Genomic DNA, 25,344 nt, shown 5'->3' on the forward strand with positions numbered 1-25,344 from the left:
CCCCTCCTCTCTCTCTCTGTCTCTGTCTCTCTGTCTCTCTGTCTCTCTTCCCACTCCCCCCCAACCTCCCATGCCTGTGCTCTCGCTCTTTTTTTTTTTTTAATTTTTTTTTCAACGTTTATTTATTTTTGGGACAGAGAGAGACAGAGCATGAACAGGGGAGGGGCAGAGAGAGAGGGAGACACAGAATCGGAAACAGGCTCCAGGCTCTGAGCCATCAGCCCAGAGCCTGACGCGGGGCTCGAACTCCTGGACCGCGAGATCGTGACCTGGCTGAAGTCGGAGGCTTAACCGACTGTGCCACCCAGGCGCCCCTGCTCTCGCTCTTAATAATAAAAGGCACTGGGTGATAGAATGAATAAAATATAGGACCCATCTATCTTCTACTTACGAGAGTAATTATAGAACTAAAGTATCAAAAGAAAACTTCAGTAGCAATACCTATATCAGAAAAAATAGATTTAAAAATAAAACTTTAACAAGAGACAAAGAAGGACACTATAATAATAAAAAGCATAATCCAACAAAAGATAAAACAATTGCAAACATACATGCGCTCAACCTGAGAGCATCCAAATACACAAGTCAAAAACAAAAGTAAAGGAATTGATAGTAATACAATCATAGTAGGACACTTTAACACCCCCAATGGTATCAATGGAGAGATCATTCAATCATAAAATCAACAAGGAAGTGGTGACTTTGAATGATAGAGTTGACCAGCTGGACTTAACTGATATATTTAGGACATTCCATCCTAAAACAGCACAATACACATTCTTTTCAGGTACACATGGAACATTCCCCACACTAGATAAAATATTAGGTCATAAAACAAGCCAAAACAAGATCAAACACATCGATGTCATACCATGTGTCTTTTCAGACCACAATGCTATGAAAGTAGAAGTATACAACAAGAAAAAAAAATCTGGAAATAAACACAAAAACAAGGAAGTTAAATAACATGCTCCTAAACAATCAATGAGTCAACCAAGATATCAAAGAAGAAATCCAAAAGGACATGGAAACAAATGAATATGAAAACACAACAATCCCAACTTTTGTAAATCGGGAAAAGTGGTTCTAACAGGGAAGTTTATAGCAATACAGGTCTGCCTCAGGGGAAAAAAAACTAAAGTAAACCCCATAACCTTATAACAATAAATGCTAGACAAAGGACAACAAACAAAACCCCCAAACAGCAGAATGAAGAAAATAATTAAAAGTAGAGGAGAAATAAATGATATAGAAATTAAAACTACAGAAGAACAAGATAAATGAAATTAGGAGGTGCTTCCAAGAAAAGATCAATAAAACTCATAACCCCTAGCCAAACTAATCAGACAACAGAAATGACACATATAAATAACAGTGACAGAGAAGAACAACCAACACCAAAGAAATACAAACAATAGTAAAAGAATATTATGAAGAACTATATGCCAACAAGCTGGACAAACTGGAATATATGGATCAATTCCTATAACATGGAACCTACCAAACTGAAGCAAGATGAAATAGAAAATTTTAACAGATTGTTTACTAGCAAGGAGACAGACTCAGTAATCAAAAATCAGCTAACAGACAACAGTCCAGGACCAGAGGACTTCACAAGCACATTCTATCAAACATCCGGAGAAAAGTTGATGCCCATACTTGTCAAACTATTCCAGAAAACAGAACAGGAAGGAAAATACCCAAATTAATTATATGAGGCCAGCATTATCCTGACACCAAAACCAGATGAATGCACCATTAAAAAAAAAAAAACTAAAGGTCCATATAGTTCATGCACACAGATACAGAAGTCCTCAACCAAGATTTAGCAAACAGAATCCAACAACACATTCAAAAAGAAAAAATAGTCCACCAGCATAAAGTGGGATATCTTCCAGAATGCAAGGGTAGTTCCATATTCAAAAATCAATCAACCTGCAATATCACAGTAATAATTGAAAGGATAAAATACATACCATTTCTACAGACACAGAAATATTATTTGACAAAGTACAACTCCCATTAATGATAAAAGCCCTCTAAAAGAAGGCTTAGAGGGAACATACCTCAGCTTAATATAGTCTATCTATGTAAGCCCACAGCAGACAACGTACTCAGTGGAGAAAACGGAGAGTTTTTCTCCAAGGTCAGTAAAAAGTAAAGATCTCCACTCTTACCACTTCTATTCAACATAGGTACTGGCAGTCCTAGTCACAGCACTTAGCCAACAAAAAGAAATGAAAGGCATTCACATTGGGAAGGAAGAAGTACAATTTCACTATGTGCACATGATGTGATACTCTATATAGAAAATCCAATAGACTCCACCAAAAATCTACCAGAACTGAAACCTGAATTTAGTAATGTCACAGGATGGAAAAACAATGTGCAGAAATCAGTAGCATTTCTATAATAATAAAGCAATAAAAGGGAAATTAAGGAAACAATACCAATTACATTTACACACACACACACACACACACACACACACACACACACACACACAAATAATAAGATACCTAGGAACAAACCTAAGCAAACAAGTGCAAGACCTTTATTCTGACCACTGTGAAACACTGATGAAAGAAATTGAAGACAACACAAATAAATGGAAAGGCATTCCATGCTCATGCACAGAAAGAACCAGGGGCGCCTGGGTGTCTCAGTTGATTAAGCGTCCGACTTCAGCTCAGTTCATGATCTCATGTTTCTGGGTTTGAGATCTGCGTCAGGCTCTGTACTGTCAGCCCAGAACCTGGAACCTGCTTCAGATTCTGTGTCTCCCTCTCTCTCTGCCCCTCCCCCATTCGTGCTCTGTCTCAGTCTCTCGAAACTAAATAAAACGTTAAAAAAAATTTTTTTAAGAAAAGAAAAGGGGCACCTACCTGGCTCAGCCAGTTAAGTGTCCGACTTCCGCTCGGATCATGATCTCACAGTTTGTGCCTTCGAGCCCCACATTGGGCCATGTGCTGACAGCCCAGAGCCTGGAGCCTGCCTGGGATTCTATGCCTCTGTCTCTTCCTGCCCCACCCCCACTCATGCTCGTGCTCTCTCTCTCTCTCAAAAATAAACAAACATAAAAAATTTTCAGTAAATAAATGAAAAAGAAAGAACCAATATTTTTGAAATGCCTACACTACCCAAAGCAATCTACAGATTTAATGTAATCCCTAACAAAGTACCAACAGCATTTTTTCACACAACAAAACAAAAATCCTAAATATATATGGAACCAGCAAAGATCCCAAATTACCAAAGAAGCTTTGGAAAACAAAAGCAAAGCTGGAGGGATCATAATCCAAGACTTCAAGTTCTAGTCCAAGGCAGGAAGCAGTAAAACAATACGGTCCTGGCAGAAAAATAAATACATACGTTGAGGGACAGAATAAAATATTCAGAAATAAACCTACAGTTTTATGTTCAATTCATCCTCAACAAAGCAGGAAGGAATATCCAATGGGAAAATCAGGCTCCTCAACAAATGGTGCTGGAAAAACTGGTCAGCTATAAGCAGAAGAATGAAATTGGACCACTTTCTTACACTACACACAAAACTAAATTCAAAATGGATTAAGGTCCTAACATGAGACATGAATCCATAAACATCCCAGAACAGAGAACAGGCAGTAACGTCTCTGGTAACAACCATAGCAACATTTTTCAAGGTATGTCCCCTGAGGCAAGGGAAATAAAAGCAAAAATAAACTCGTGGGACTTCATCAAAATAAAAAGCTTCTGCATAGCAAAAGAAACAATCAGCAAAGCTAAAAGGGAACCTACTGAATGAGAGAAGATATCTGCAAATGACATATCCAAAACAGGGTTAGTATCCCAAATATATAAAGAATTTGTGCAAATCAACCCACACAAAAATATCCAATTAAAAAATTAGCAGAAGAAATGAACAGATCTCTTCAACGAAGATACAGAGATAGCCAGCAGACACATGAAAAGTTGCTTAACGTCTCCCCTCAGCAGGGAAATGCAAATAAAAAGTAAAAGGAGACATCAATTCATACCTGTCAGAATGGCTACAATTAACAACAGAAGAAACAAGGGTAGAATGGGCTGCGCAGGAAAAGGAGCTCTCATGCACTGTTGGTAGGAATGCGAACTGCTGCCACACTGTGGAAACAGTATGGAGGTTCCTCCACAAGGTAAAAAATGGAACTACCCAATGATCCAGCAACAGCACTACTGAGTATTGACCACGAAAATACAAAAACACTCTTTCACAGGGATACATGCACCCCATGTTTAGGCAGCAATATTTACAAGACAAATTATGGAAGAGCACAAGTGTCCCTAGATAGATACATAAAGAACTGTATGTATGTATATATACATATGTATATATATGTATGTATATATATATATGTGTGTATGTATGTATGTATGTATATGTGTATGTGTGTATATGTATATGTATGTATGTATACACACACACACACACACACACACACACACACACACACACACAATGGAATCGTACCAGCCATAAAAAAGAATGAAATATTCCCATTTGCAATCACACGGATGGAGCTACAGAGTATACTTCTACGTGAAATAAATCAGTCAGAGAAAGGCAAATACCAAATGACTTCACTCACGTGTGGCATTTAAGAAACAAATGACTGAAGGAAAAAGAGAGAAAGAGAGATGAGCCATGAAACAGGCTCTTAACTCTTGAGAACTGATGATTACCAGAGGTGGTGGGGTGGGGGATGGGTGGAATCACTGATGTGGATTAAGGAGTGGACTTATTATGATGTGCTTTGGTGATGTAGAAAATTGTTGAAACTAACAGAATGCTTGAAACTAACAGAACAGTGCATGTTAACTATTCAGCAAATAAAATATACTAAAATAAGTAACAAGCTTTGAATATAAGTGGACTAAATGCTCCAATCAAAACACACAGGGTGCCTTAATGGATAAAAAAGCAAGACCCACCTATCTGCTGCCACAAGAGTCTCATTCCAGAGCTAGAGACACATGCAGATCAAAAGTGAAAAGATGGGGGGCGCCTGGGTGGCGCAGTCGGTTAAGCGTCCGACTTCAGCCAGGTCACGATCTCGCGGTCCAGGAGTTCGAGCCCCGCATCAGGCTCTGGGCTGATGGCTCAGAGCCTGGAGCCTGTTTCCGATTCTGTGTCTCCCTCTCTCTCTGCCCCTCACCCGTTCATGCTCTGTCTCTCTCTGTCCCAAAAATAAATAAACGTTGAAAAAAAAAATTAAAAAAAAAAAAGTGAAAAGATGGAAACACATTCATCAGGCAAATGGAAGTGAAAAGAAAGGTGGGGTAGCAATACTCCAATCAGGCAAAATAGACTTTCAAACAAAGACTGTATCAGGAGAGCAAGAACTCTACATTGTGATAATTGGAACAATCTACAAGAAGACATACCAATTATGAATATTCATGCAACCAACATGGGAGCACTGAAATATATAACACAGCTAACAGCAGACATAAAAGAAGAAATTCACAGCAATACAATATTAGTATAGGATTTTAACATCACCTTAAAACAATGGACAGATCATCCAAATCAGAAAGTCAAAAAGAAAACAGTGGCTTTGAATAACACGTTGGACCAGATGGATCTAATAAATATATTTCACACATTCCATCCCCAAACAGCAGAATACACATTCTTGTTAAGTGCACATGGAACATTCTCCAGAAGAGATCACGTGTTAGGCTACAAAACAAGTTTCAACAAATTCAAAAAGATGAATGTATCTCATGCATCTTTTCTGACCACAATGGTAGGAAACCACAAATCAATCACAGGAAAAGAATCAGGAAATGCAGGATAAACAACATGCTCCTAAGCAATGAATGGGTCAACCAAGAAATCAAAGAGCAAATCCAAAAATATAGGGAGACAAATGAAAAAGGAAACACCAGGGTCCAAAATTCTTGGGATGCTGTGAAAGACAGAAGAGGGACGATTACAACAAACCAGACCTCCCTCAAGAAGAAAAATCTCAAATAAAGCATCTAAACTTACACACGTAAAGGAGTTAGAAAAAGAACAAACAAACCCCAAAGATTCCGGAAGGCTTCAAAGAAACCAGAAGCTCATAGTTTCAAGGAATAAACAAAATTGATGCACCTTTAGCTACACTCATCCTCCTCCCCCCAACAAGAGAACTAAACTAAAAGCAGAAATTAAAGAGGATAAATAATGACAGACATCACAGAAATACAAAGGATTATAACAGAATATCATGAAAAAATATATACTTACCAAACGGACAACCTACAAGAAATGCATCAATTCTTAGAAACATCACATCCAAAAGTGAACCTGAAAGAAATAGAAAATTTGAGCAGAATGATGAATAGCAATCAAATTCAACCAGTAATCAAAAAACTCCCAACAAACGAAAGGCCAGGATCTGATGGCTTCAGAGCTGCATCCTTTCAACCATTTAAAGTGGTAACACCTGAGGGGAGGAGCCAACATCGTGGAGAAGTAGGGCAATCTAAACTTCCCTCTTCTCCAAAACAAAGAAGTATTGAAGCCAAAGGACTTTGAATCCCAAGAGTCCGGGAGGAAAAGAGACAGTCGCAATTCCAGGGACCCACCAGGACAACCTGACAGGCCATAGGTACATGATTGTGAACTGGGAGAGAAGAAATGAACAGAGGGTGAGATCCGCTTCTTTGGAGAGACAAAGGGAAGAGAAAGGGTGGCTTGGGAAACTAGGACTGTATCTGGACAAGAGAGAAACCTCAGACCAGGTCAGAGTAAGATGCAATCTCAACTGCAGGGTGTGCTGCAAAGTGGGGCCAGCTGCCCAGATCACGAACCGGGGGAGGAGGGGAGCCAGCCCCGGGCTCAGGGGCTAGGTGAGGAGCGCAGTTCGCACTAGGAGAAAGCGATCTCCTCCCTGGAGTGCTGTGGGACAGGACAAAGCCTGCCTGCACCCGCCAGCTAGGGACCACATATAAGGTGGTGCAGAGAGACACTTCCCCAGTACTGGAGCCTGTGGAGCAAGAGTTTGAATCCCAGCCAAGTGCCAGGCACAGGAGTCAGGGGAGCGAGACAGACTGCCTCATTTGTATCCATGGCACAGTGAGCACAGCTCGAACAGAATGGTCTGCAGAGGAGAGACTTTGGGGGAGTATCACCATTTTTCTCCCCACGACCACCAAGATAGGGCCTCAGGGATCAGAGAGCAGAACCCAGAGTGGACATCCCCTCCTCCAGACCTGTGCTGCTACATTGCCTGATTTAATTCTTGGGCAATTCTAATTATATAGATACATTCTTCCTTCTTTTTCTCCTTTTCATCTCTTCCCTCCTCTACTCTGGTTACTCGGGTTGTTGGTTTGTTTAAGAGACATATTTAATCCGTTCTCTTGATACATGTTCCATACCTCCTTCTTTATTCTCCATTCTTTCTCTTTGGATTAAGCCCTATAGTTCCTCTTTCTGGACTTTATCTTACTTCATTCTTCTCCGCTTCATTCTTCAGTTTCCTTTCTCTCTCTCTTTGGATTAAACTGTATAGTATGTAGTTTTTCTGTCTAGATAACTTTATTTTCTTTTTCTTTTTTTCCCCACCTCCTTCTTTATTCTCCTTTCTCTTTCTCTGGATTAAGCTGTATAGTTTCTCTGGTCCATTTTTACTCTTTCTTTTCCCTGACCCTTTCATGTCTTTCTTCATGGGATAAGGCCTCTTCCATCAGCACTGCCTCAACTCTGTGGTTTACTTGTAGCTGGTGTTTCTGGTTTTTTTGTTCTAGGTTTTTTTAGTTTGTATGTTTGTGTGTTTGCATGTTTTTGTTTTCTGGTTGCTTTTTGTTTGTCTGTTTGTTTTCCTTTCCAGGGCTACTTCAATGAACAAGTTAAAGCACACGTAGTGGAGGGTCCAAAATATCACTATGAGTTGTGAGATAAAGGACCCAAGGTCACAACAAGAGAGAGAAAGTAACACTCTCCACAAAAACATCTCGGGAAGGGCCAAGCCCTGGACAGGGCATGGCCCCTCTTTAATATAGAAGTGCTCGCAGGTGCGGGGCACCTAACAAGCTTTTAAAACAGAAAACTAGCCAAAACGATGAAATGGGAGAGTTCTCCTCAAAAGAAATTCCAGGATGAAATGACAGCTGAAGAACTGATCAAAAAAGACATACACAATATAATTGCACAAGAATTTAGAATAATAGTCATAAGATTAATTGCTGGGCTTGAAAAAAAAGCATGGAAGAAAGCAGAGAATCTATTGCTGCAGAGATCAATAAACTAAAAAACAGTAATGATGAATTAAAAAATTCTATAAATGAGCTGCAAAATAAAATAGAGGTGGTCACATCAAGGATTGAAGAGGCAGAGGGGAGAATAGGTGAATTAGAAGACAAAATTATGGTAAAAGAGGAAGCTGAGGAAAAGAGAGAAAAAAATTCTGGATCACAAGGGGAGATTTAGAGAACTAAGTGATTCAATGAAACGGAACAATATCCTTACCACAGGAGTTCCAGAAGAAGAGAGAGAAAGGGGCCGATGGTGTACTTGAACAAAACAAGGTGAGAACTTCCCCAACCTAGGGCAGGAAACAAACATTGAAATCCAGGAGGCAAAGAGAATTCCCTTCAGATGTAACTTGCATCAATCTTCTTCTGCATGACATGTCATAGTGAAACTGGCAAAATACAAAGATAAAGAGAGAATTCATAAAGCAGCTAGGGATAAACGGGGCTTAACATATAAGGGTAGACAGATAAGGGTAGTAGCTGACCTGTCTACTGAAACTTGGCACGCCAGAAAGGAGTGGCAGGAAATTGTCAATGTGACAAACAGCAAAAAGATGCAGCCAAGAATCCTTTATCCAGCAAGACTGTCATTCCGAATAGAAGGAGAGATCAAGGTTTTCCCAAACAAACAAAAACTGAAGGAATTCATCACCAATAAACCAGCCCTACAAGAGATCCTAAGGGAGACTCTCTGAGTAAAATGGTGCCAGGACCACAAAGAAAAGAGACATCACTACAAGCATGAAACCTACAGATAATACAACGACTCTAAACCCATATCTTTCAATAACAACACTGAATGCAAATCAACTAAATGCTCAAATCAAAAGACAAAGGGTATCAGAATGGATTAACAAAACACAAGACTCATCTATTTGCTGCCTACAAGAGACCCATTTTAGACCTGAGGACACCTTAAGATTGAAACTGAGGGGATGGAGAACAATCTACCATGCTACTAGAAGTCAAAAGAAAGCTGCAATAGCCATACCTATATCAGACAAACTAGATTTTAAAGTAAAGGTTGTAACAAGAGATGAAGAAGGGCATTACATAATAATTATGAGATCTATCCATCAGGAAGAGCTAACAATTATAAATTTCTATGCACCGAATTTGGAGGCACCCAAATAGATAAAACAATTAATAACAAACATAAACAACCTTATTCATAAGAATGTGGTAACTGCAGAAGCATTAACACTCCACTTACAACAATGGACAGGTCATCTAGACAGAAAAGCAATAAAGAAACAATAGCCCTGAATGATACACTGGACCAGATGGACTTGACAGATATATTTAGAACTTTTCATCCTGCAGCAGCAGAATATACATTCTTCTCTAGTGCACAGAGAACATTCTTCAAGATAGATCACATACTGGGTCACAAAACAGCCCTCAATAAATATGAAAGAATTGAGATCATATCATGCACACTTTCAGATCACAATGCTGTGAAATTTGAAATTAATCACAGGACAAAGCTTGGAAAACGTCCAAATGCATGGAGGCTAAAGAACATCCTACTAAAGAATGAATGGGTCAACCAGGCAATTAAAGAAGAAATTTAAAAATATATGGAAACAAAAGAAAATTAAAACACAATAATCCAAACCCTTTGGGATGCAGCAAAGGCAGTCCTAAGAGGAAAATACATTGCAATCTAGCCCTATCTCAAGAAACAAGTCCCAAATACAAAATGTAACAGCACACCTAAAGGAACCAGAAGCAGAACAGCAAAGAAACCCCAAACCCAGCAGAAGAGAAATAATAAAGATCAGAGGAGAAACAAACAATACAGAACCCCCCCCCCCAAAAAAAACAGTAGAAAAGATCAATGAAACTAAGAGTTGGGGGGTTCTTGAAAAACTGAACAAAATTGATAAACCTCTAGCCAGGCTTCTCAAAAAGAAGAGAGAGGACCCAAGTAGATAAAATCATTAATGAAAAGGGATTTCTTGCAACCAATCCCTCAGAAATACAAGCAATTATCAGAGAATACTTTGAAAAATTCTATGCCAACAAATTGGACAACCAGGAAGAAATGGACAAATTCCTAAACACCCACATACTCCCAAAACTCAAATGGGAAGAAACAGAAATATGAACAGACCCATATCTAGTAAAGAAGTTGAATCAGTTATCAAAAATCTCTGAATAAATAAGAGTCCTGGACAAACATGGCTTCCCTGGGGAATTCTACCAGACATTTAAAGCAGAGTTCATATCAATCCTTCTCAAGCTGTCCCAAAAATATAGAAATGGAAGGAAAACTTCCAGACTCATTCTATGAAGCCAGCATTACTTTGATTCCCAAAGAGACAGGATCCCCACAAAAAAAGGAGAACTATAGGCCAATATCCCTGATGAACATGGATGCAAAAATTCTCAATGAGATACTAGCAAATCGAATTCAACAGCATATAAAAAGAATTATTCACCATGATCAAGTGGGATTCATTCCTGGGATGCAGGGCTGGTTCAATATTCACAAATCAATCAGTGTTATTCATCACATTAATCAAAGAAAAGAAAAGAACCATATGATCCTGTCAATCAATGCAGAAAACATTTGACAACATACAGCATCCTTTCTAAATAAAAACCCGCAAGAAAGTCGGGATGGAAGGAACATACTTAAAGATCATAAGAGCCATAGATGAAAAGCCCACAGCTAATATCATCCTCAATGGGGAAAAACTGAGAGCTTTCCGCCTAAGATCAGGAACATGACAGGGATGTCCACTCTCACCGTTGTTGTTTAACATAGTGTTGGAAGTGCTAGCATCAGCAATCAGACAACAAAAGGAAATCAAAGGCATCAAAATTGGCAAAGATGAAGTCAAGCTTTCACTTTTTGCAGATGACATGATATTATACATGGAAAACTTGACAGACTCCACCAAAGTCTGCTAGAACTGATACATGAATTCAGCAAAGTCGCAGGATACAAAATCAAGATACAGAAATCAGTTGCATTCTTATACACTAATAATGAAGCAACAGAAAGACAAATCAAGAAACTGATCCCATTCACAACTGCACCAAGAAGCATAAAATACCTAGGAATAAACCTAACGAAAGATGTAAAAGATCTGTATGCTGAAAACTATAGGAAGCTTATGAAGGAAGTTGAAGATATAAAGAAATGGAAAAACATTCCGTGCTCATGGATTGGAAGAATAGTGTTAAAACGTCAATACTACCCAAAGCTATCTACACATTCAATGCAATCCCAATCAAAATTGCACTAGCATTCTTCTCGGAGCTAGAACAAGCAATCCTAAAATTTGTATGGAACCACAAAAGACCCCGAATAGCCAAAGTAACATTGAAGAAGAAGACCAAAGTGGGAGGTATCACAATCCCAGACTTTAGCCTCTACTACAAAGCTGTACTCATCAAGACAGCATGGTATTGGCACAAAACAGACACAGACCAATGGAATAGAATAGAAACTCCAGAATTAGACCCACAAACATATGGCCAACTAATCTCGGACAAAGAAGGAAAGAATATCCAATGGAAAAAAGACACTCTCTTTAACAAATGATTCTGGGAGAACTGGACAGCAACATGCAGAAGAATGAAACTAGACCACTTTCTTACACCATTCACAAAAATAAACTCAAAATAGATAAAGGACATGAATGTGAGACAGGAAACCATCAAAACCCTAGAGGAGAAACCAGGGAAAGACCTCTCTGACCTCGGCCGCAGCCATTTCTTACTTGACACAGCTCCAAAGGCAAGGGAATTAAAAGCAAAAATGAACTATTGGGACCTCATGAAGATAAAAAGCTTCTGCACTGCAAAGGAAACAATCAACAAAACTAAAAGGCAACCAACAGAATGGGAAAATATATTTGCAAATGACATATCAGATAAAGGGCTAGTATCTAAAATGTATAAAGAACTCACAAAACTCCACACCCGAAAAACAAATAATCCAGTGAAAAAATGGGCAGAAGACATGAATAGACACTTCTCTAAAGAAGACATCCAGATGGCCAATAGGCACATGAAAAGATGCTCAACGTCGCTCCTCATCAGGGAAATACAAATCAAAACCACACTGAGATACTACCTCACGCCGGTCAGAGTGGCCAAAATGAACAAATCAGGAGACTATAGATGCTGGCGAGGATGTGGAGAAACGGGAACTCTCTTGTACTGTTGGTGGGAATGCAAACTAGTGCAGCTGCTCTGGAAAACAGTGTGGAGGTTCCTCAAAAAATTATAAATAGATCTACCCTATGACCCAGCAAGAGCACTGCCAGGAATTGACCCAAGGAATACAGGAGTGCTGATACATAGGGGCACTGGGACCCCAATGTTTATAGCAGCACTGTCAACAATAGCCAAAGTATGGAAAGATCCTAAATGTCCATCAACTGATGAATGAGTAAAGAAATTGTGGTTTATATACACAATGGAATACTACATGGCAATGAGAAAGAATGAAATATGGCCTTTTGTAGCAACTTGGATGGAACTGGGAAGTGTTATGCTAAGTGAAATAAGTCAGGCAGAGAAAGACAGATACCATATATTTTCACTCTTATGTGGATCCTGAGAAACTTAACAGAAGACCATGGGGGAGGGGAAGGAAAAAAAAGGGTTAGAGATGGAGGGAGCCAAACCGTAAGAGACTTAAAAACTGAGAAGAAACTGAGGGTTGATGGGGGGTGGGAGGGAGGGAAAGGTGGGTGATGGGCATTTAGGAGGGCACATTTTGGGATGAGCACTGGGTGTTGTATGCAAACCAATTTGGCAATAAGTTTCATATTAAAAAAAAAAAAAAAACAAACAAAAAGGGCTTAGAGACCAGGAAAAATAATATTCTCTGCCAGATAATGGGGTAGGGGAGAGGGAGAGAAATAGCAAGGGTCTGACTGAAAGGAAAGTGAATGGGGCTAGTCTAAAAAAAAGTATTGTTATCTTTTTAACAAAAAAACCAAAAGCCTCCTTCTTTTTGACAAGAGAAACCTGTAGCTCACCTCATTGTGGGGAAATGGCAAAGCCCATTGTACATATGTCCTGAGAAACTTTGGATTTATATTACACTGTCCTCAGGCAGATTTGTAGTTGAATTTCCAAGCCCTCACAAGCATCTCAACATCATTCCCACAAAGTCAATCACCAAGAAGATGAATACACTTTATAAGTCACTCATCTAGTTCCGGTCATCTTACCAAATTGAGTACATGGAGAAGCTGGTGGAGGAGGGGGAGGTGGCCGATAGCCCATGACTGGTAATGAAGGGCAATCCATGGGGCACAACCTAAAGGCGAACCTCGGAAAGGACCAGGCCCTCTTGCATATATAACGGCCTGCAGAACAGAAATGAAAGCTGTGTTCATAGGACAGAACCAAGCACCAGCACCAGCAAAAAGCAAAAACCTAAAGAAGCAGTGCTCATCTCCCGCCAGCTTTCCCACCACCAGGTTCCAAGCGGGCAGCATCAGCATCAAAAGAACTCTACCCACACTTTGGGTTCTGCTGAGAGCTTTGGGGGTGGGGAACGGAGGCTATGGGAAGAAAATAGTGTCCCCATATGTCTGCAAATGTAGGACAGTAAGGGCTCTTGTCCTAGAGGACTCATGGAGTGAATACGGAGTAAATTAATAAAATAGCATATTCCCGATATGAAGGCATCTAAGTCCAGGATCAACCACCACCCCTCATCCTCCTCCACCACAGAGGCTGCTTATTTGTATGTGAAGAATTACAAAATGAGAAGAAATGACAATGCCAGTGTCCACACATGGAATCATAGCCCTCGTGGCTCAAAGCTCTTCCTCTAAACCCCCACCTGTGCCCAATCTGCTTCTTTCCTGACAATGGGGTCTTCTCCTCTCTGGAAGTGCTATCCATGGGCACAGACACACATGGGGCAATGGGAATCCTGAGGTCATGCAGAGAACCTGGAAAAGCATGTTCCTAGAGAAACATGTTACCTATACATGTTAGTTAGGCTTAGGTAATTTATTTTCATTCAGTGGTACTTCTCAGTTTAAGTACAGTATAATTTGCAGGGTAATCATGTCCTCTGGAAAAATGAACTGAAATTCTAATTAACAATTAACATAAATGCACTTTCATTTCTGCTTTACATTTCCATGCTTCACCTGTAACACTGACACAGGACACAAGAGAACGTGCTCATGCGAATACAAATGAAGGACACACTGGGGAATTACAATGCAGGTAATAACGGATTTTCTCTCTTTGCCACTCATGTTCCAATGCATGTTTTCTTGGGTAAATATGTCACCTCTTATAGTTCAGAGTATTTAGACTGAGGGCACATGTGAAGGGATTCCAGACAGCACATTTACAGAAGAAGAAGGAGAGAAAGAAAGAGAGAAAGAAAGAGAGAAAGAGAGAAAAAGAAAGAAAGAAAGAAAGAAAGAGGAAGGAAGGAAGGAAGAAAAAAGAAAAAAAGGCTAAATGTTGATGGGTATGAAATTTATTTTGTCTAAGAACACTCTAAATGACACATACTAAAATAAAGTTGGAGTGAAGGCATTTTGCATTTTCATACCATAAGGATAACCGTGGATTTTCTGAACACGTTAATCCCCTAGACAGAAACAGAACAGAAGTAACAGCAAAAGCAATGATTTAACTTTGAGGAGGTCCAGAAAAAATGAGGCATGCCAGAAGACTTCCAGGTGGAGTGTGGTGTCATCCTCTTTGGGTTATTTCCAGGAACATACTGGAAAAGCCCTCAGGTCCTCAGCCCTGACCATGTTTGGCTTCTAAACTTACCACAAGGAGTTGACGGGATGAAAACAGAGAACCCGTAGACACTTGGGTTAAGGTTGTACATTTTGAAAATAAGAAAAACAAGCAGACATATTATACAACACAAAAAACAGACACAATGCCAGGAGAGAGTGCTGAACAGAAAAATAAGGGTTTCCACAAAGAGTTACAACTGAAAATGTCCACAGCACTTACCTTGTCCTTCTTGGTCCTTTTGGTAGAGTCAGTTTTGTTGTCAATCACGGGGGCAAAATCTGGATCTGCAAAAGACCCGAGAAGGGATGGAGGTTTATTTTGATTGGAGTAGATTGTGCAGAGACAAAAAAAAAAACAAAACAAAAAACTAAAAACAAAAACCATCACCTCATTCCTCAAACAACTTAAACTCTTTGGCCCAGTCACATCCCAAATCACATGCAGAGGGTATCCCACATGCTTCAGGCGATCCCAAGGTGAAGGGGAGAACCATCTGTTAAACTTTGAATGAAGACCTGTTATAGCCCTGGTTCAGGTGCTTTCATAACTCATCAAACAACTGTGGATGAGTGAGGGCTCAACTGGATAGATATACGTTAGGCTGAGCCTCATGCCTCCCACTGCCCAGCACATGGACTGTGTATGGCACACATCTGCTGAAGCGCCATGCCTGCTTTTCTGTATATGGCCCCATTCCATCTCCACAAGAGACATATGTACCAACACAGAGTGGGAGAAAGGACACAAAGATGATAGGGATCATGAGACACTTGAGGAATGTAGTAATTGCGGTAGACACATTTCTCTTGCATTATAATGCCCAGTGGTAACACCTCTGCACTTTGTCCAAGACTCAACAACAACAAAAATTAGATGAATGTGTTTTGCAAGTCAACACATACTGCTCAGATCATCTTACCAAGTGGTGTAGGTGGAGGGGTTTTAGGGTGTTCCTCAGGGCCACCAAGGTTCAGGAGGTGGATGTGCCCAGGAGCCCATAGGGTGGCCTTTAGGGTAGGGTGTGCAGAATCTTCCAGTTCAGAGAGGAGACCCCCACGGATCCACACTGCCCTGCAGAACAGAAGTATCTGCTACATTCATATGCCAGACAAGAGAACCAATATCCAAAGGAGCTGAAACCCAGAGAAGTACGGGTCAGCACCTGCCACCTTGTCTGCCACTAGGATCCAAGAGAGTAGCATCACTACCTGAAAACTCTATCCTCCCACTGGGTACCACCTACAGCCTAGGCAAATAAATGCAGGAGGCTAAACTACTGACACCACATATCCCTGCCCATGTCTGAGAATGGAGAACAAAATGATCCCATCTTAGAGGATTAAAAGAAGTAAGTCCAAACAAATGAAGTAGCATATTCCAGACAGGCAGACATCTATGTCCAAGATTACTCTGCATCCCTCCACTACAGTGACTGTAGAAGCTCTGTTTTTGGCATCTTCAGAACACACACGCAACACACACACACACACACACACACACACAATTCAGTGCAAATAAACAGCTCATTATCTGCACACACACAAAAAAATCACAGCTACTCCTGGGGAAAAGTTCTGCCTGCAAGCCCCTCACTTTGCCCCCCTCTGCTTCCCTCCCTGAGAAAGGGGTCTTCCCCATCTCTCATTGTGCTGTCAAAGGCCTAAGAGGACACTGGGGAGTTGGGGGGTGCCTGGCATTTTGCAGGGCAACTGAGAAAGTGTTTGCTGTGACAAACATATTACTTGTCAATGTCTACTAAGCCCACATGTGTTTATCTGAATTCATAAGGAATTCTGATTTTGAGCACACTACAAGACACAGACTAATACATCATATGGGAAAAAAGAGGAAGGAATTCATGTAACAGAATTAATGCGAACGTGTTTTGATTTTGGTATCAATTCCCAGGGATGCGACATGAGTGATGGTATCAGCTCTAATACAGATTGGAGACACAACTGAAGGACTTTGCGTTCAGAATATTTTTTACCTATGATACAGCTTGAAGGATTCCAAACAGCTCATTGACCAATGAAGATGTGAAGGTGGTGAGTTATGACAATGACTTTGTCATAAATTGTACAGAGCACACAATATCAAAATAGAGGGGCATCTTTTCGCATTTCCAATTAACAGATAGCTTTAACATGTAATCGCATGACCAGAAAAAGGAAAATAACAACAACACTGATCCCCCAGAGAGGCGGTATGGTAGGAGTCAACAAGCCTAGAGACTTTAGTATGCAGTGCAGTATTATCTTCCTGGTGTTATTTCCAGAACATATGGGAAAAGCCATAGGGTCCTCAATCTCTGAGTTCCTTTGGCTACTAAACTTACCAGAAAAAGGTGACAGGCTGAAAAGAGAGAAGCCTGTAGACTCTTGGGTTAAGGCTGTGCATTTGGCAAATAGAAACAGGCAGACATATCACACAACACACAAAACAGGGAAAAGGCTGGAGAGCATGCTGTATCGCAAATGAGGGTGTCCCAACAGATGGACAGCTGAAAATGGCCCCAGCATTTACCTGGTCCTTCTTGGCATTTTTGTAGAGTGCTTGTTGTTGTGATTCACGGGAGTGACACCAGCTTCTGGATCGGCTAAAGTCTCTAGAAGGGATGGAGGTGTATTCTCCTTTTAGTAGACTGTGCAGAATTGAAACAAACACCACATCTTGTGACATCTTAAACTCTTCCCCACACTCAGGACCATGAAGAGAGGCAGATAGTAACCCACAAGCCTCAGGTGACCCCGATGATAAGGGGGAGATCCATCCCCTCATCTTAATGAAGAAACCATAGGGCCCTGGTTCTTGTTCTTCATAATTAGTCAAATAACTTTCAACAGGTCAACTCAAATGGAAATCTGGAAATCGTCACCAAAACAGCCATTTCTTAATATACATTAGGGGTAATAAATCACCATCTCATGATAGATAAGAATTAAAATGAGAGTGTCAACTGGTATAACATCAATAAATCCTCAACAGAAGAGCATGGGTGTGTTTCTTCTGGCTCCAGGAGAATTGTTCAATCTTTCAGCTTATCTATAAGCTTCCTTTCACATGTGAGCAGGTATTATATAACTATTTCTGAATAGAAATCTACTTAGACTAATATTACAGTCAAGAGAAGAGATCTGACCCTGACCCTTGAGAAAGATTCCACAGGGCCTTGGTTCAGGTGTTTTCATAACTGATCAAGCACCTGTGAATAGCTCAGGTCTCAACTAGCTAGAAATAAATTTAGGGGTGTGTGTCATCCCTCAGAGAGCCCAACACGTGGTCTCTGTAACAAGCTACGTACTAAGGAGTGCTATGTCTTTCCACCTGTATAAGACCTGTTTCTTCTGTATAAGAGACACTTGCTGCCCAGCTGACCATTTGGAAATGACAGCCCATTTCATGCATCTCCTGAGAATGTTACAATGCCCTCAGTCAGGGTGACCTGAAAGCCCTGTGATGCCATCACTGCACTTCCCCCAAAGACTCAACAAGAAAAAAAGATGAAATATGTTTTACAAGTCAACTTCTACTATTCAGATCATCTTACCAAATGCTGGAGGTGGAGGTGGAGGTGGAGGTGGAGGTGGAGGTGGAGGTGGAGGTGGAGATGGAGGGTGAGGTCCCAGAGACCACCAGGGTGGAGAAGGTAAGGGTGGCCCCAAGCCCATGAATGGTGATGAAGGGCAGCCCATGGGATAGTGCCCCATGGAGGGCACTTCTGGTAAAGAAGGAAATGCTCTGGCAGCCATGTTGACCTGTAGGACAGAAATTAAACTTTTGAGATGTGTTAGGGTAAAAGGTGAAAAATCCAACACCAACACCAACACTAACATAGCTGAACCACAATGAAGCAGGAACAGTGCCTGTCTCCTTCCCATCCACCTGGTTTCAACAGGGCAGCATCAGTGCCATAAAACTCCACCCCTCCGACTGGGTCCCACCTAGACCTTATAGGAGTTTGAGGAACCAAGACAGAAATTTCTGGCAGCATGCATGTTACTGGCTGTGTCTGCAAATGGAGGAAGGAAGTGGCCGGTCCTAGAGGATCAGATAGATAATTCCAGACTACTAAAAAATGTCTGTTCCACACACCCAGGCATCTATTTCCAGGACTACTCTCCATCCAGCCCTTTACCACCTCAACAGCTCCATCTTGGCATATTAAGAGCAGATAGAAGGACAGGGAATTATGGTTTCATAGCATTCATTTAAATCTTTAGTCTGTCTCCAGTTAATTCTTATGAGTGGTTTCACCATAGAGACTCATGAGAGAACCTTCTACAGGCCTTTCATGCCCGAGCTCTGATTCTCAGAACTCTGCAAGGTAAGGATGGCCAGCCACACCCTGCTCTAAATGTAAGGAAACAGGCTCTAAGAGGAATGAAGGTAAAAGGCTTGCAAAAGGTGAAGCAGGAGTTGATACCAGCTCTGCCTGCAAGGTCCTGCTGGCAGCCTCTGCTTACCTGGCTCCCTCTCTGGACCTGCTGTCCGAAGCCACAGAGATCTCTGGGGAGATGACATCCCTAAAGGGGAATTGGGAAAAGTGTTTTCTGCAGGAACAGTGCCACCTACAGGAGTTAGTTAGGAAAAGTTATAGATAATATGTGAATTCACAGGTAATGCCGAATTTTTACGTACACTGTGACACACAGACTAATTTTTTCCCGCGGAAAAATATTTTGGAATTTGAAATGACAGAATTAAAATGAATATGTTCTGATATCAAAATGGAAAAGACAGTTAAGGTATGAATAGAAGATGCCAGCTATAACAGCTACAGAGGCCATAAAAGAACCTGGTTACATGAACATGGCTTCAGCTCTTTTCTAGAAACTGGCACATCAGACCTGACTTTCACTCTCTGTTCCTTCAGTTCCAGTGTACATTTTCTACTGCAAATATGTCTTCCCTGAGAAATCATAATATTTTTACTAACTGAACAGCTGCAATGACTTTGCAAAAGCACATTTCCCAAAAGAGATGGGAAAACTGATGAATTATGAAATTTAGAAAAAAATAACCTTCGAATAAGAGCATTCAAAATTGCTACGCACCTCTCAGAAAGTTGGGCTTTTCATGTTTTTCAGTTAGTGAGAATTACAATCGATGTTCTAAACAGGTTGGCGACTAACTCTGGATAGAAAAGGAGTAAAAGAACAACAACACTACTGTTTCAGTTTTCAGGAACATTCCCATGAAAGGAGGTCTGGAAGAAGTGAGCCAGGCCAGGAGACGTAAGTGTGCAGTGAGATGTCATCCTCCTCATATTTCCACAAACACACAGTGACTTCTCTGTGGTCCTCAGCCTCTAAACACTTATGGCTTCTGAAGGCACCACCAAAGGTGACAAACAAGCTAAGAACAGAGAGGCCCATGGGCTCTTGGCAAAGAGTTTTACTCTTTGTAAAGTAAATAACACCATAGATATATCTCAGAACACACAACCTAAAGACAAGACCAGGAGAAAGTCTGTATAAAGAGAAAAAGATTCCAGAGAGAGAGCTACAACTGAAAATGGTCACATCATTTCCCTTTACCTTCTCTGTGTCCATAGTAGGGACAGAATTCTTGTTCCTCACAGAAGCTGCACCAGGTTCTGCATTTGATAGAGGCCAAATAAGGGATGGAGGTTTATTCTGACTTGCATAGACTGGGTGGAAAAAAAAAACAAAACAAAACAAAACAAAAAAAACCTCCATGCCTTCCTCCACCATATTACACTGCTTGCTACAATCAGGTCCCTTACAAGAAACAGAGGGTTTTCCACATGGCACAGGTGACCGCTTGGGACTCAGGGGAGCCTTGAGGAAGGCACCAGAAGGCTTTTGTTAGATATTTGGTAATCAACCACCTGTGGATATGTCAGGGCTCAATTCATTGGAAATCAACACTAAAAGGGTTTCCTAATACACATCATGGGAAAAGACAATTTATCACAGATTAAAAATGAAAATAAGGGGCGCCTGGGTGGCGCAGTCGGTTAGGCGTCTGACTTCAGCCAGGTCACGATCTCACGGTCTGGGAGTTCGAGCCCCGCGTCAGGCTCTGGGCTGATGGCTCAGAGCCTGGAGCCTGTTTCCGATTCTGTGTCTCCCTCTCTCTCTGCCCCTCCCCCGTTCATGCTCTGTCTCTCTCTGTCCCAAAAATAAATAAACGTTGAAAAAAAATTAAAAAAATAAATAAATAAAATAAAAATAAAAATAAAAATGAAAATAAGAATGGCTTAGGATAATGTCGGTAAACATCAGCATGAAAGCACACTGTCCTTTTCTACAAGGCATGGGTGGGATTTTTGAAGTGGTTTACTGTATACATCATCTGCCTTATGTATCTGACAAGGGATTATGTGAGGATTCATGAACAGAAATTGCCTTGAAGAGACTAATGCTATAGTAATGAGGTAAGGAAAGGTTAATTCCATGTGTGGAATGACCTGCAAAGCTTTAGAGTTACACTAATAAAATAATATGAGAGGAGTGAAATTTCACAAGGATTTACTTTACTAATGGAGTACTATAGTTCACAATACAAAAAAAAAAACTTTTAAAGAATAAAGAGACCTCTAAACAGAGCAAAGAAATGTCTGCTTTCTTTACAGAAAGCATATTTTCTATGGAGCATTTATCCAAAAGCCAAATCAAGAAAGCTCATTGGGACATACAGCCTGCAATTCATGCTGTTGTCCACGTTATTCATGTGAAACAAAAGAAACAGCCTTCAACATTGTCTCAAGGTGAAAGGGGGGCTGACCGATGTCCATTCTAGCATCCACTCTCCAGTTAAGTGTAACTGGGAGGTTGCAGGGGGGCCCACAATCATTGGAGGGGCATGAGCTACACCACTCACAAGGGACAGACCCAAAGAGCCCTGCTGGCTGGGGGCATCTGAGGGAAACAGTGTACTGTCACCACTGTAAGACAACTTTGCCCTCTAATAACCACCTGGGACTGTTTGCAGGAGACCAAACAATTACACCCACGGTAACAAGAAGCCGATTGTGCGGATGTTGCCACAGAAGTTAAACTACTGCATTTCAAAATGTGCTCCATACCTCTCCATGGAGGGATCTCCCTGTCAGGTCCTCTTGCCATTGGTTTGTGCCTCCTGAATTCCTCTGGAAGCCTCTGTCTTTGGATGACTTCCAGTCTTGAAAATCGAGATGAATCAGTTTCACTAAGAGTTACCACACCCAGGCCTCCACTGGACACCGAACGGTTTAGCCTTTTTAAAAACCTCACAGCACCCTTAAAATAAATATGTCAAAATCCTGTACCTGCACTTCAAGTAGGCCACCTCCCTGCTCTGCTCTGCCACCGCCCTCTCCTGATCATGAGCCCTGAGGTGGGAGAGAGAAACACATCCACGTTCAGCTGTGGCAGGGTGTGCACAAGAGGAGGAGAGAAAAACATTCTTACCCAGTTGTCCTGAGCTGCCTTCTCACAAGGAGCAATCTGAAAGAGTCAGCACATCAGTAAAAACCCATGTGGAGAGATTCAGTGGCCCATTATGATCATCTGCATTAGGTGCTGAAGCACTCAAGAACTACTGGGCAGAGTGCAGGCTACCTGGTGTCCGAAGGTGAGCTCTGACTGCTGCAGCTGCTCTTGTGTTTCTTCTACTCTTCTCCTGGGCATGAAATGGCTTTCATCAGATGAAGCACCATGTTGAGGGTGATGTTAATTGGCCCAGGTTCCCAGTATAATAACTGAACTCTTATACACACAACCCAATCATATAAGACACATTTCACATGAGGAGGAGAGTAGAAAGCTCAAAGCCATTGCTACATCATCTTGGATTTATTATTTGATGCCTGTGGGGCTCCACATTGACACGGTCTCCTTGACTGTGGTGACAGCTCCCTGATTCTGCAATGAGCATCTTTCATTGTAAAGTTCAAATCTTTTCTTTGTATCCTCATCATATTTCTCATGGTTACAACAAGTGGGTCTCTCAAACGGGATGGTCATACTTGTCAATGTGATTCATCCTCCACCAAACTGCTTCCTGAGGTTTGTAATCATTTCCAGCACCTCCAGAAATATGTTCAGGAACCACATTTCCACATAGCCTGGCCAGCACCGGGGATCAGGAAATCTTTAGTGACTTAACTTGTTTAGATTAATATTTTTAATTTAACATCTGGAAAATGTCACATCTCTCTTGAAGTGTCTATATAAATAAATGTCTCCTGAATATTTGTGTATATTTGTGTGCTACTTGGGTCTAACTGTACAAAGTTTCAAAGTAATACAATGGGTGTAGTGTGAGATGCTGGTAGGAGCTGAACTCACTTGTAGTTCCACAGCTCTTCTGCGGCTAATTTCACTTTCTCCTCTGTGGCTGACAGCTGCTTCTCCCCTTTCACCTGCTCCCATTCTTTCAGTCGCAGCTTCATTAAAGGGAAAGAAACATAGATTACCTGGTAGCCCATGAGAAATTCTGTCTTTCTTCCCTCCCTGAAATCTGAAGGCAGGTCTCAAATGTGCACTCTCCCATTCCCCGTAAATGCAGAGATCCACAAACACAACCAGGGGAAAGCATTGATGCCCCCTGTTAAGGGACTAAACAAATGGAAACTCCAGAATGCTGGCAAGTCTTTGGCAACTCTGAGCTTCTCTTCATAGCTCTCTATTCCTACTCATCAATACATCACATAAATATAAAAAGCCCACACGGGGTGCACTCAGGCTCTTGTGATTGGGACAGCATAAGCATATTTCTTTTCAGTGTACAAAACCAAGCCTGACCAACTCATCACAACTAAACACACAAGGATGGTGCAGGGGTTCCTGACTTGTCTGATTTCTCCCAAGAGCCCTGAACTCTCAATCAAGGCTCGGGCCATGACAATGCCATAGAGACATCTTTCTTGGACATGGTGTTATTAACACTGTACAATGACCTACTGGACATTTCTACACTTCATGAGGGAACTCCTGCCACCTGACTCAAAGACATCAGTTGAGAAGAATGCAAAATACACTGACAAAAAGAAAATGATGTGAATTTCCCACTTTCAGAATACTGTCTCCTGGAAAAGGAATGTGGGGAAGGGAAGGGAAGGGAAAAGAGAGAAAGGAAGGAAAACTGAATTCACAGTAATGCCAGCACCTCTGATCTCCTACCAGACATAAACTCCCATCTCATCTGCAGCAAGATACCATCCCAGTACACATGAATTCTCCTCCCAGTATTTCCTACCCAATGTCTAGAGTTTAACAACAAAATATATACATATGGCAGTCATGTTGCTACGATGGGGCTGAAATGTAAAGAACAATGAAAATGAACCCTGAGGTTTCCACAAAGTGAAGGAAGGTGCAGATCACAGAAATCAAGGCAGAAGGGAGAAACACAATTCTTTACTGATTACTATGGTAAAAGTACGGTTGGCGTTAAATGTGCTCAAAGAAAGAAAATTATCCCCACTGTCTGACACATCTTTTCTTACAACAGTGTTTGTAACAATTCCTGAAAGTCTTACTCTTCTGTGAGCTTCTTTGTCCACACATTCCATTACAAACATCTACATTCTTCTTCAGCATGTCCCATTTGGGGTCCTTTGCCCCTTTCCCACACCTAGGTGCCTCACAGTTGTCCCCCAGTTCTCTTTTGCTGCCTGACAAGCATAAAACAGTGTACTTGAGGATGCGCACCTGTTCCCACGAGTGTGGCAATGAGCGGGGAGAGGAGAAAGAACAGGATTCCCAAGGCAGGAAGCCACTTTTTACCTTCCCAGAGCAAACTCATTCTACCAACTGTGGTTTTATTCCCTCTAAACAACACCTCTTCCAGGTTTATGAGACGTCAAGACTCTGCATAGAATCCTTGATGCGTGCACTTGTATCCCCTGACTTTAAGACAGATTTGAGAAAGGTGGAATGACTATAGAAGAACGTGAATGTACTTACCACTCCTAAAATGTATACTTAAAAGTTTATGCTGGGAAACTTTCTAATGCATGTATTTTACCACAGTTAAAGAAGAGAAACTTAAAAAGGAAGTAATGGTGTTCATTTCTGATTTATATAACAGTTGATGGTAAATTTTTTTACCTGATTCTTGTGTACCTTAAGCTGAGCATTTTCTGTCTGCACAGGCTGTATCTTCAGACTTCGATCTCACTTCCTGTTCTTCAGACTTCAGTTTCACTTCGCTGGTACGAACTTCATTAAGGGAGAGGTGAACCTGAGCAAAACATTCTCTCTAGTGACTTCTTCCCAAGAAGATCACTCAGTAGATAACATATAAATCGAATATTCTAAGATATGAAAAATTTGTTTTTCTTCAAAGCTAAAGTGTACAATGGAAATCCTGCAG

The 25,344-nt window shown here is 41.1% G+C and overlaps 1 protein-coding gene across 7 annotated transcripts in view; it reads right to left on the reverse strand.

Annotated features, from left to right (window-relative positions):
- LOC125175982 (uncharacterized) overlaps positions 1–25,344 on the reverse strand; it is a 139,435-nt gene that overhangs the window by 72,485 nt on the left and 41,606 nt on the right. The window contains exons 3-16 of one of the 7 annotated variants that reach the window (XM_047876680.1): positions 25,080–25,212; positions 23,316–23,413; positions 22,437–22,472; positions 22,295–22,357; positions 22,073–22,167; positions 20,559–20,671; positions 19,485–19,544; positions 18,569–18,776; positions 17,545–17,626; positions 15,938–16,089; positions 15,238–15,302; positions 13,467–13,604; positions 8,483–8,558; positions 6,257–6,316 (exon numbers count right to left, since the gene is read on the reverse strand). In XM_047876680.1, coding sequence (XP_047732636.1) covers positions 6,257–6,316; positions 8,483–8,558; positions 13,467–13,604; positions 15,238–15,302; positions 15,938–16,089; positions 17,545–17,626; positions 18,569–18,776; positions 19,485–19,544; positions 20,559–20,671; positions 22,073–22,112 — 994 coding nt within the window. In that variant the 5' untranslated portion in view covers positions 22,113–22,167; positions 22,295–22,357; positions 22,437–22,472; positions 23,316–23,413; positions 25,080–25,212. Of the gene's footprint in view, positions 1–6,256; positions 6,317–8,482; positions 8,559–13,466; positions 13,605–15,237; positions 15,303–15,937; positions 16,090–17,544; positions 17,627–18,568; positions 18,777–19,484; positions 19,545–20,558; positions 20,672–22,072; positions 22,168–22,294; positions 22,473–22,586; positions 22,648–23,315; positions 23,414–24,755; positions 24,879–25,079; positions 25,213–25,344 lie in introns of those variants that run through there. The other 6 variants (XM_047876678.1, XM_047876684.1, XM_047876679.1 and 3 more) reach the window with 6 other exon arrangements.

The sequence above is a fragment of the Prionailurus viverrinus genome, chromosome D1 (genome assembly GCF_022837055.1).
Source record: "Prionailurus viverrinus isolate Anna chromosome D1, UM_Priviv_1.0, whole genome shotgun sequence".
Lineage (NCBI taxonomy): Eukaryota > Metazoa > Chordata > Mammalia > Carnivora > Felidae > Prionailurus > Prionailurus viverrinus.